At 41.4% G+C, this 12,726-nt stretch overlaps 1 protein-coding gene across 4 annotated transcripts in view; it reads right to left on the reverse strand.

Moving 5' to 3' along the window:
- The window catches only part of LOC126267692 (probable 3',5'-cyclic phosphodiesterase pde-5), a 1,251,264-nt gene that overhangs the window by 278,553 nt on the left and 959,985 nt on the right, over positions 1-12,726 (reverse strand). For all 4 annotated transcript variants that reach the window (XM_049973005.1, XM_049972997.1, XM_049973010.1 and 1 more), the window contains exon 3: positions 5,670-5,825. In XM_049973005.1, the coding sequence (XP_049828962.1) occupies positions 5,670-5,825 (156 nt within the window). The remainder of the gene's footprint in view (positions 1-5,669; positions 5,826-12,726) is intronic.

Below are 12,726 nucleotides of genomic sequence, written 5' to 3' on the forward strand. Positions count from 1 at the left end.
TATACTTTTGAGAAGACTTTGTTTTTGTTACTGATTCATGTTTATTTCACTATGAAATTATTTCTTAGTTTCATAAGGCTTATTATTTCCCTTGAATGCAAGCCCACACACGTTCCTAGATATACAAGTAGTGAAGACGTTTGCTGAGCCGTTTTGTAGCCAGTTAATCTGTATATTTCTATCGTTTTAATCAAACATAAGCGAAACATGAATGCCACACTAGCTGTTGTCAATACCCGCACCTTCGGCTATAGCAGAATTATATACATATCGTTATGGAGCGATACAAAACGGAAGTCGATCGTAATTATACAGAGCACCACACACTGCAACTCTCACGACTGTATCGAGCTGCTAGTGCGCCTGACAGCAGGTGGTACTTCAAGGGGGATCTGAAATCTTTCCTCCAGTGAGGTCTGGCGTCAAGCACCAACGACATAACGCCAGTTCACGGTAAACACTACTTCTTCTTCTTCTCCTCCTCCTTCTTCTTTTTCTACTCAGTCCTCTCCCAACTACTGCAGCACGAACGCCACTGATTCCATATAAATGGCCTAAGACGACGTGGCAACTAGCCTATCAGTCTTCCACGGCAGTAAGTACCAGCGAACTGTGCACTTGGATCGGTGAAGCTTGGCACGCAATACTTTGGAAACACAAGGCAGCTTTAAATCAGTCACTAGAAGACATATTAACATTAGGTTAAGCAAGAAAGAGACGCAGAGAAATTGTAAACCTTGATATACACATACTTACAAATATTCAGTATATCTGTGATTACACCCATATCTGTTCTATGCCGTTTGCACCATTTATGTGGCTTTCTTACTATCAACAAAGTGTTTGATTAAACCAATCCTGGAGAAAGTGGGGGTATTAATATACAAAGGCTGGGAGGGCCATCGGAAAGCTCCCATTCAGGCAGACCCAGTCACTTAGAAAGTCTTTTATTTCTGTGGCGACTCTCTGAACTGTAAAATGGCTTTCAGCAGCATTTCTATTCACTGAACCAGTTGTAACAGTGTGTAAAACATTTGACTCGCATTCTGGGGAAATCCTCTCCCGGGCATTTAAATTTAGATTTCGGTCGTTTCGTTGAAGATGAATGATGGGAGAGTTCCTCTAAAACTCCTAGGCCGATTTAGTTCCTATACGTCTCCAACAGAAATTTACGTTCGTCGTCGATAGCCTTTAACAGTCTAATCATCGCCCTTCTTGCCTTCCTTACATTTCAGTTGATCTGAAACATATTGCTGTTTACGCGCATGAAGGGAACAGTGTGCCATGCTCGTGCCGTTATTATTAGTTATTGGTTAGTCATGTAAGTGAACTGCTTCTTAATCACAAAATGAATGATACTGTTAAGTGCGTCTATATTGACGCAACAAGTAATGTGGTGACTTTTTGTCACAGAGCACCACAGTAATAGTAAGGTAAACTATTGAATGTGTCGTGAAGTGAGCAGCAATATTTCCATATCTTTCTGTGCGTCCACATTTCTCTGAAGTCTCGTTACGAAACTCAGTTTGAAACAAACTACATTCAATTTTTTTGCAGAAAAGGAACAGTTTTTCAGTTAGGGAAAGAACGAGGCAATAAGTCCTTCGCTGTCATGGAGAAAGACAAAGTAGATCAGAGACTACGGAGTGTGATGGTAATTACTCGTTCCCTCGTCAGTACCAAAGGTAAGAAGTACATCACAACTGTTCTTAAGTCGTACAAAAATGCAGATAAAATAATGCCAAAGCTTTAGTTTACAGCATAATGAAGTAACGAACACTTAAGAAGCTTTTATATCAAGCAAGCGCAGTGACCCCGGTATATTTCTAGATGACTCGTTTACAGGCGCCACGGAAAATCTCATTTTTCGTCCAGCTGAGCTTAGTCCCCAATGACCTGGCTATTGGAAAGAAGTTGAAGAAATTGACTTCCTTTCTCCATTTACTTTCACAGGAACCACAGAATCAGTTCAACGCAGACGCTTAGAAGTAAGTTCCAGACTACAAGCGGGAAGCTCCAGGTTTCAGTCCCCCGTGGACCTGGAATTCTTTTCAGTCCGTTTTCGCTTCTTTTAGCTCTGGCAGTGATTTACTGAAGTAAAAGAAATCTGGAGAAGTGCGAGTCGGACTCTCGCTCTAATGGTTTCGTATAAATTTACTTACGCGCATAGATAGCTCACCCATCCCGGCAGTCGAGAATTTTGACTACTTTTGCTGGTTATCGATGTCGATACTGGCAAGATATCGTACCCAGGACTTCCAAGACTTTCGTTACAATTTTCTTATTTTTTCCTTTACTTGTACTGTTGAACCTTACTTCTGGCCAAATTTCATGATTCGAAGTCAACGAAATATAGATTCTGTTGAGTGAGTTTGCGAGTATCAAAATAAGTGACATAAAGGGCCGTATTTTTTAATTGCATTGACTTTTAAGATTAAAATTTTACACCACCAATTGACTATAGACCTTAATGTATAATATAAATTTCAGCTTGACACGTCTAACTGTTCGTCAGGAAAAGGGGTCTTAATATGCAGACAGTACAGCATTAAAAAAAGGTTCGTGAGAGATAAGTTTCAACGTCATACGTTTACCCGTGCCTGAGAAAAAGGGTTTTTAACAGTCGGACGGACAGACAGAAAGACAGACGGAAAACAGTCTGATCCCGTTAGGGTATCATTATTACTGGTTGAGGTTATGAGTCGTTAAACTGTAAGTCAGCGCAAAGGAAAACCACATATAATTGGTTCATATCTAGTTAAGCATTATGTGTTCAAGCCATTCTTCGTGTTGATGACAAGAGTTTATGATGACACCACATGTATCTGAGGTGAAGATGCCTTCCAACTGATTATCGCCTTTTGTGCCATACTTCGGGAGCAGATTCTTAGAGACGTCGTTGCCGTTCCAGGATATCACGTTATTTGAGACATTGTGTCAGCAGCATTCTAATCGACACTAATTCGATTACGAATTCACCTGAGGGAAATCTGATGACTCATCAGGAACATATGGGTACAATAGAGGTACTTAGTTCTGTATTTTTTCATTGTTAAGAAGATTTTTTCTGAAGAATTTTAACTTTCATATTTCCTTTTACGACAAACAAAGAGCGTCATCATCCCGAAATTCAGATACCTATAAGGTATATCATTTCATTGTTATTCTTCATGCTATCCGTTTTCTTCATATTTGTAGCTTTATAGATTTTGTTGGCGAATTTTGAAAAAAGAAAGGAGAAACAGGATGACGAGATCATTAGAAACGGAGCACGAGCTATATCCGTATTTCTGGATTTCCGGAAGGCTTTGGCACTGTACCACACAAGTGGCTCGTAGTGAAATTGCGTGCTTATGGAATACCGTCTCAGTTCTGTGACTGGATTTTTGATTTCCTGTTAGAGAGGTCACAATTCGTAGTAATTGACGGAAAGTCATCGAGTAAAACATAAGTGATTTCTAGCGTTCCCCAAGGTAGTGTTACAGGCCCTTTGCTGTTCCTTATTTATATAAACGATTTGGGAGACAATCTGAGCAGCCATCTTCGGTTGTTTGCAGATGACGCTGTCGTTTATCGACTAATAAAGTCATCAGAAGATAAAAAAACTGCAAAACGATTTAGAAAAGATATCTGAATGATGCGAAAAGTGGCAGTTGACCCTAAATAACGAAAAATGTGAGGTCATCCATATGAGTGCTAAAAGGAATCCGTTAAACTTCAGTTACACGATAAATCAGGTGTAATCTAAAAACCGTAAATTCAACTAAATACCTAGGTATTACAATTACGAACAAGTTAAACTGGAAGGAACTCATAGAAAATGTTGTGGAGACGACTAACCAAAGACTGCGTTTTATTGGCAGGACACTTAGAAAATGTAACAGACATACTAAGGAGACTGCCTACACTACGGTTTTCCGTCCTCTTTTAGAGTACTGCTGCATGGTGTGGGATCCTTACCAGATAAGGCTGACGGAGTACGTTTTTTACTATCGCGAAATATGGGAGAGAGTGTCACAGAAAATAAATCAGGAGTTGGGCTCGACATCATTAAAAGAAAGGCGTTTTTGGTTGCGACGGAATATTCTCCCGAAATTCCAATCACCAACTTTCTCCTCCGAATGCGAAAATATTTTGTTGACGCCGACTTACTTAGGGAAGAACGATCACCAAGATAAAATAAGGGAAATGAGAGCTCGTACGGAAAGATATAGGTGTTCATTCTTACCGCGCGCTATTCGAGATTGGAATCGGTTCAAATGGCTCTGAGCACTATGGGACTAACATCTATGGTCATCAGTCCCCTAGAACTTAGAACTACTTAAACCTAACTAACCTAAGGACATCACACAACACCCTGTCATCACGAGGCAGAGAAAATCCCAGACCCCGCCTGGAATCGAACCCGGGAACCCGGGCGTGGGAAGCGAGAACTCTACCGCACTATCACGAGTTGCGGACTAGATTGGAATAATAGAGAATTGTGACGGTGTTTCACTTATATGTGATTTGTAGAGTATCCATGTAGATGTACATGTAGATGAGACAGGAAATAGCTGCGCTTTTTTAAAGCAGCCATCTCGGCATTCGTTTTCAACGAGTTGGGGATATCACGGAAAAACTAAATCTGTGTGGACGGACGTGGATTTTAACTGCCCTACTGCTGAATACGAAACTTGGTGGAAACAACTCTGTAGTTACTTTGACACTGCACTCGAAGAAAAGCGTTTGATAAAGACGATAATTTGCATGGACTCATAGATACATTCCGTCATGAACTATTTTTTATACATACCAATCAACTAACACGTCATACTGGTTTTGAAAATTAGCGTATAATTAACCATCAAATGACGAACACAATTTACTGCGTCGTTTTCATTTGTATATCGGATTTCTTTGTTATTAGAATGGTGTGAAATTGGATTCCCATACCTAGTGACGTATGTCGCTTACCGATCGAGTGGCATATTATTGTTGTTGTTGTTGTGGTCTTCAGTCCTGAGACTGGATTGATGCAGCTCTCCATGCTACTCTATCCTGTGGAAGCTTCTTCATCTCCCAGTACCTACTGCAACCTACATCCTTCTGAATCTGCTTACTGAATTCATCTCTTGGTCTCCCTCTACGATTTTTACCCTCCACGCTGCCCTCAAATACTAAACTGGTGATCCCTTGATGCCTCAGAACATGTCCTACCAACCGATCCCTTCTTCTAGTCAAGTTGTGCCACAAGCTCCTCTGCTCCCCAATTCTATTCAATACCTCCTCATTAGTTATGTGATCTACCCATCTAATCTTCAGCATTCTTCTGTGTCACCACATTTCGAAAGCTTCTATTCTCTTCTTGTCTAAACTATTTATCGTCCACTTTTCACTTCCATACATCGCTACACTCCATTCAAATACTTTCAGAAATGACTTCCTGACACTTAAATCTATACTCGATGTTAACAAATTTTTCTTCTTCAGAAACGCTTTCCTTGCCGTTGCCAGTCTACATTTTATATCCTCTCTACTTCGACCATCATCAGTTATTTTGCTCCCCAAATAGCAAAACTCCTTTACTACTTTAAGTGTCTCATTTCCTAATCTAATCCCTCGAGTGGCATAGGCTAGTGTTAATGAAGCGGTGAGCAGGTGCCGATGACAGGAGGGCGAGTACTCACTGGCCTGGTTGGAGGGGTCGGCCCGCGCCTTGGCGCGCTGCGTGCTGCGGATCATCCAGCGTTCCAGCTGTTCCAGCTCCACCTCCTCCAGCACGTAGCGCTCCAGGAAGTCCGAGTGCGTCCGCAGGAAAGCCGACACCTGCTCGGCGCTGACCTCTGGAACACAAATCAGTCGCGGACCATGCTGAGAACGTATGTAAGAGGCCGAGCTACAGACAAAACTTCGAATTTTAACTTGTTTAAAATGAACAGAATGGAAGCGTCAGTTGAGCCGTATCGGTACTGAGCATTATTATCTCGAGCAGCAATACTCCAAACTGCAAGGCTTTCGCAGCCACAGTCCATTTCAAGGTAATTCATTTGGGCCCTGATCGCGTCATGATGTGATGAAGCTGCCGATGCCTCGGCTACTACTGCAGGCAGCCTTCATTACATCGTGATGCTGTCATAAAATACAAACATTTTATGCAATGCAAATTAATGAGTTTCTTCTAGATGAGCCATTCTGAGTGCGTTATCACAAATACGCTCGGCTGTAGTCTAGTCGCACAACACTGAGGATTGTAATATTTTCCACTGAAAATATTCATCCTCAAACGTTGTGTGCTCGTTCAAGTACCCATCGTTGTAGAAATGTACAGTCAAATGTAACAATACGTTCTGTTCGGTGCGTAATACTACATGCAATGAAAATAAAGGTCCTTTTGTTCGACACGAGTTTCTATACAGAGTATTTGATCTCTTTTAGTCGCTGTTGACTGGGCTATTACGCCACCAGCATAGTCTGTTCTTTCGTTACCCATCCTAATTTAGGCCTGCACGTTACGGCAATGAAAGGAAAACGACTTCTGCAAAAGTTACGCTAAAATTAATTACGTTGACAATTAGATGCAAACTGAACGATTACCAGCACTGTAGTTTGGTAGCTAGAATGTACGACGAATACAACGATGCGATTGTTTATTTTATGCTATTAAATTTCACAAAATTCTTACATAAAATTTAAACAATGTCAATTTTACAATTTCTAAGTGCTCGACTAATTAGGTGGCTTAGTAAGGCCAGTCAATGAAGACCAAAACAGGACGAATATCGGGAATAATTCATGAAGTCGGAAATTTTTGTACAGTGGTAGGTGGAAGTGCCACGAACAATACACTAGAAATTCTGACAGGTAAGGGATGAGGTAAAGGAGCGTTTGAATACCAATTTTTTACGTTTTTCTTGGATAACTCGAAAACCGTGGCCTCCAGCGAAAACGCATCTCAGTACAAAATTTAACAAGATCAAATTTACCACAAGAAAGGTCCAGTTCATTTTTCTATACGGCTAATAGTTGGAGCGTAGCAAGCGAGAGAATATGAAAATTTCGCGCGTGAATTTTGTTGCTTAAAAGGACAGTGGTAGGGACAGCTTAATCACGCTGAATATCCTGGGATTTCAAATATCAAGTCACCCTTGTGTTCCCAGTGTTAGGCCACTGCGCAACAAGACTGGCGCGTTATAAGAAGAGAGTACTTGTCCCGTGTTTCCAGCGGACACCGTTCTGTTGTGGTGTGGGTAACACGTGCGTCACAGTGTGGGAATCAAATGGCGCGGCAGCTAGAAACGTACTCCAAAATTGAAGCATACGCGGTAGAACGAATTTGGTGGGCAAAACATCAAAATTTCACACAGATTTATCGTGAAATTCTGGCGGTATATGAACCAAATGTAATTTCGTGTCCACCCGCAATGAAATGATGCCAACAGTTTAATCAAAGCCGTAGAGATGCGGACGATGATGATCGGGATGGAAGGTCACCGGCATCGACGACAGCGACATACCTAGACAGTCGAAGAACTGATTTGCTGCGATCGCTTATTTTCCGCCGACGAGGACTTTCAAACGAATGGCTATCTGTTTCAGGAGCGCATTTCTACCATCGAGGCATTGAACAACGATTGATAGAATTTTCGACCGTTTGAAACGTGATTATTGGTCCATTTCATACAGACTGACGAAATGTGCAATTAATGCATCATGCCAAAGGCGTAATACTAAATTATTGCCATGCCGATTTCTTGCCTTGACGAGACTGCACTAAAGTCTTCTGGAAGCGAGACGGAACATCTAGGTGTTTTATTTCATTTAATTCCTTTATTCCTTGCTCCATGTGTGACTGTAGTTGGGTGGTAATGTGGTTAAAAATCAGGTCAGCTGTTAATTAACGCATCGTGTGGCACGGGAAGGAGAAAGTCCAGATGGGTGGGAACGTCCGTCTGGTTACTTCATATGTTTAAATTTTAGCGAAAACGTCTCATCACCTGAAAGAGAATGTTACTTTGGAAAGGAGAAGGTGGTATCTGCGTGAGGGAGATGACAAATTTGGTGGAACCGCAACCAGAGAAAATTTGGTGAGTCCAAATTTTAACAAAAAATTTTCCTCAGCACTCAACGGAGACTGTCAGTTTTGGACATGAGGGATACAGGTGGAGGACCAGAAAGAGGCAGAAAAACGAGTAGCCTGGAACGGCCCACGACTGGAGTGTTTCAAATCAACAGGACCGCTCCCCCCTCTACCTGAAACAGTGCGCTGTTTCGCAGGCGACGAAGACTGTCCAGTGGTCACAGAGACAGAGGGACTCAGAGTTGTGAGCTAGAGGATGACTCGACTAAAAAAAAAAAAAAAAAAGCTAACGAGCTTTTATCCCCTTCCGTTCGATGCGAGAGTAGCACTCATGAGCGAATGGAGCCACAGACAACAGAGTAAGACGAGGGTGGAAAATTACGACAGGATGGAGAGAGTATGATTGGTCAGTTTCAGATTTAACGCATTTTGCTTTTTCCCACTTCTATGGAGCGCGGTATGATCGCAACTGCGCAAGTTCAAATGACTTTGAGCACTATGGGACTTAACATCTGAGGTCATCAGTCTCCTGGAGCTTACAACTACTTAAACCTACTAACCTAAGGACATCACACCCATCCAGGATTCGAACCTGCGACCGTAGTGGTCGCGCGGTTCCAGACTGAAGCGCTTAGAACCGCTCGGCCACACCGGCCGGCCAACTGCGCAAGTGCTGCTGGGACATACATCATCGCCGGCCGCTGTGGTCTAGCGGTTCTAAGCGCTCAGTCCGGAAGCGCGCGACTGCTGCGGTCTCAGGTTCGAACCCTGCCTCGGGCATGGATGTGTGTGATGTCCTTAGGTTAGTTAGGTTTAAGTAGCTCTACGTTCTAGGGGACTGATGGCCACAGATGTTAAGTCCCATAGTGCTCAGAGCCATTTTTGAACATACATTATCCACTCACATTAATGTGACCATGTGACGAGGGCCTCAATAATCACGTTTTGCCGTGCGGACATCTACGACACGTGCAGGCAGAGAGTCAGTGAAGTTCTGGAACGTACCGACAGGGATGGGGAGCCTCGCCGACATCAGAGCGTGGCTAGCTGCGCCAGAGAGATCTGCTACTGTTCACTGGAGGTCAGAATTTATTCCATGTTAGGTCGTGTTCCTGTCCTTTCTGCTAACGATTACTTGATTCAGTTAATTGTGGATGACATTTGGGATCGTTCTTACGACTCATAATGACTCTGGTTTCAACAAAAGTACCACCGGTTTCCCGTTCCTCACCAGGCCATTTTCTTTCTTCACTCCGTCACCAGCGAGTGAAATAAAGACCAACGGTTAGTAGGAAGGGATGTTTCTCAGATTTTTCCGCAAGGTATGCGAACGGATAATATTTTACCTACTTATATGCCACGATTTCCCTATTTTACTCTCCTCGTGGGTGTCTTTCCGGTGTCTTTACTGAGTTGTTGTGCTTAGGGGACCATTCAGCGCCGTCTGACGTTTTGATAGTCATTCACTGTTTGAGAAACTGTGTTGGTATACCACATGCATCTTCAACTAATGAATTGTGTATTAAGAAATCGGTATAAATCCCCCATTGCTGATGCAAGAGCAGGTTACCTACTACCACAAGTTTGCCAGAAGCCATTTCTGTTGCAAAACATTAGATTAGTACTAGGGCTGCGATTTGATCGCTGATCCTAATTATCAAAGAAGCAGGCGAGGAAGTCAACGGTCCAGGGAATGCAGACACACTGAACCAATTCTCATATTAACTTTCTGTGCTTTTGACATTTAATTGAGCCTACCTCACTAGCAACTCTCTTAATCATATTATATGACAGGATATGTATTAAAGTCAGAACAGAGCGCTTTTACCTTGTTTACAGAGACTTGGTGAATATGCTGAAAAATAGTGTCAAGTATATGTGTCACTTGTAAGTGTAGTTCAGCGTTCAATAAAAGTTACTTTTCCTGCTACAATAACTTACACTACGATATACAAAAGCTTTGGTCTCAACACTGAAGACTAGAATTAGGTATGTTAAAGGTCTCTGCAGAATTCATTCTTGTATGAAACGTGCCGTTTATCTCCAAACAATCAATATTTTCTCCGGATATTTTCTTCAGCAGGGTTATGTTTGAACTGTGGAAGAGGTAATTGATTAAAGAAATTGAAGGAAATATATTATTTCAGCATTCATTTTATCACCCGTATTAAACTTCTGCTGATTTTTCGTGTGAATCTCGAGAAACAATTAAAAGGAGGGTAAGAGGCTCAAAGTCTTTTCACCTTCTCGCTGAGGAACTGTTACTGAATTCGAAGGCAGGCTTTCAACTGACGACAATAGAGAGCTTATTATCAAAGCTGTGAAAAGTTCGTAACGAATTTTTTCGTGAATAACTTGTTCTTGATTTAAATAAGGAGTAATATAGATAGACATCGTGTTTTCTTTGTTTCAGAATTTTGTAACTAGTGTTTGTTTCCTTTTCTCAGTGTAGTCTCTGTTTGATAAATAACTTACTAATGGTTTATTCAGAAGCATGCCTCGCTGGATCAGTACTTAAGTTGCACACTACAAAGCTGACAGATTGAGGTTTGCTGCCCGTTGGTCCTCAGATTTTTTTTTGGTTCTTCTGTGATCTGTAACAATGAGAAAAGTTCCGAGACAAGTAACGTCGCGTTTCGGTGTACATGTTGAACTGTTGGTCCCTCTCTAACTGGCTATGTAAGTCGGTTCATAGGCAGATAGAAGTCAAGGGCCCACCACCATTAAGCAATGAAATGTTCAAAGCAACGTACCGGTTGAGCATGGTTTTACTTGCTTTATAGTGTAAGAAATGCAACTTAAAAATACTCTATGGGCCGAGGTCGTTATCAGTTTTTCTACCGCCGCCATCTACTTGACCTAACTTTGCACTTGCCGGTATTTCCCTCTCCCAATGCTAACATGTGCAAATACTTTACGTAAGCAGTCAAAGATGAGAATGCCAACAGAAACTCATAACATGCAACACCTTCCCCCACTGTACTAAAACTACTACGATTGTCGAATATGGATGTCTAGTTAATGTAATTAAGTGCTAAAAAATAAGTGCACAAAGGGAATACACAGTCACTGCTAAGATTAACATCGCGACTTTTTGAATCCAAAGTCTTCTAAAACGTTTGTGGAATGCTGATGGATGTCCAAAGTTATACGAAAGTGTTTAGGGCTAACTCTGAGTAAACTCTCCGTTAGAAGAAGGGTTTTTCGATCCGATATGCGTCAATGCAAGTACATAGAGCTCTGAGATTGAAAAGTTTCAGAAGAGACACTGGGTTTCAGTACAGGAAAAGAGTTCATAATATTGCAGCACACTGGTAACTTTCTTATCAAAAAAATGTCAAGAGACAACTGGACGGCTTTATTCACCTTTCTACGCCACCAGCAATCACTGTAGAAACGTCGTACCCACTATTTAAAAACAAATAGTTCACCTGTATTGTTGTTCGCCAACAAGGAGGCTTACGGTAAACTAAAGAAATACAGAATGCCCGGAAATTCCAGTGAAAACTTCTAGTACTTGAAGAGGGGAGTGAGTACATAATATTCTGAACGGGAATCCACGTCCGTAAAAGTACCGTTTCCGTTCTCCGACTGTTTCAGTTCAGACGTGTAACGCGTCCACGTCTTCTGAGGGGAAGAGGAAAGTCTCAGAGTTGCTTGTCCTAGTATGCAGAAACGTAGACAAGATGGCACGCAATGTTTAATTTATGCAATGTTTAATTTATGAGCCTCCTGTAGGCACAGAGGAAGCTATCTTGGCACGAGTTCCGGACACTGCACTAGGAACTGAAGAGACAGCAGGTGGAATGTTTGTAACAACGCTGGCGGCTGTTGTAATGCATGTGTACTGTTCTGCACGTACAGTATGCTGGGTTCTTCTTCGTTTCGGAATAATGTAAATACGTGGTGTTTAAACGTTAATATAAACAAATGTTCTAGCGTGATAAATGGTTGTTTCGTTATGTTTCCTTTAGAAATGTTAACTAATAACTGTACTGAGTCGCGTCTAATTAACTTCCTTGCGAATACAGTTAATAGTACAGCAGTAATGAATTAAAACGTCATTATTCATGTGGCAGTTTTACTGTATGAACAATGTAAATGTAATAAGTGATAAACTTCTTTCCCTTTCATTGCGCTGCGGGGGTCTTCCATGACAAGAAGTTTCATACTAAAAAGTTTGATATTACATGTAAAATTTGTTGCAAGTTAACAATATGCTCTCATTCTCAAATACTGGATGGAAAAAGTATGGGTATATTCACGTTTTGGGCTACACTTTTTTTCACTCACAGCTCTTTGACAGGTGGGTTTACGTAATGTAGTCTTTGTCTTAATTCAGGGTTTGAATATCTTCAACATTTAGCGGCCCTGTCAGCAACAGTATTATCCCGATTGAAACCTAGGTAATTCTAGGTAAACGGTGCAACTGAATCTGTTGATTATTAAAATTAAAATTAGGTTTGTGTATAAACAAATAAATCTTCTGCTACCAGCCACGATTTTTTCTTTATTTTACTATTCGCACAACGCGTTTAGAGAAATAATTCCCATTTTCAAGTGCTTTTTTTGTGTGTATTAAGCCATTTCTTTTGATGTTGTGAGTGTGTGTGAGTCTGCTTCACTTTGTTGACTTTTAATTTTTCTAATGGTCCATTTGTGTAGAG

The sequence above is a fragment of the Schistocerca gregaria genome, chromosome 1 (assembly GCF_023897955.1).
Source record: "Schistocerca gregaria isolate iqSchGreg1 chromosome 1, iqSchGreg1.2, whole genome shotgun sequence".
Lineage (NCBI taxonomy): Eukaryota > Metazoa > Arthropoda > Insecta > Orthoptera > Acrididae > Schistocerca > Schistocerca gregaria.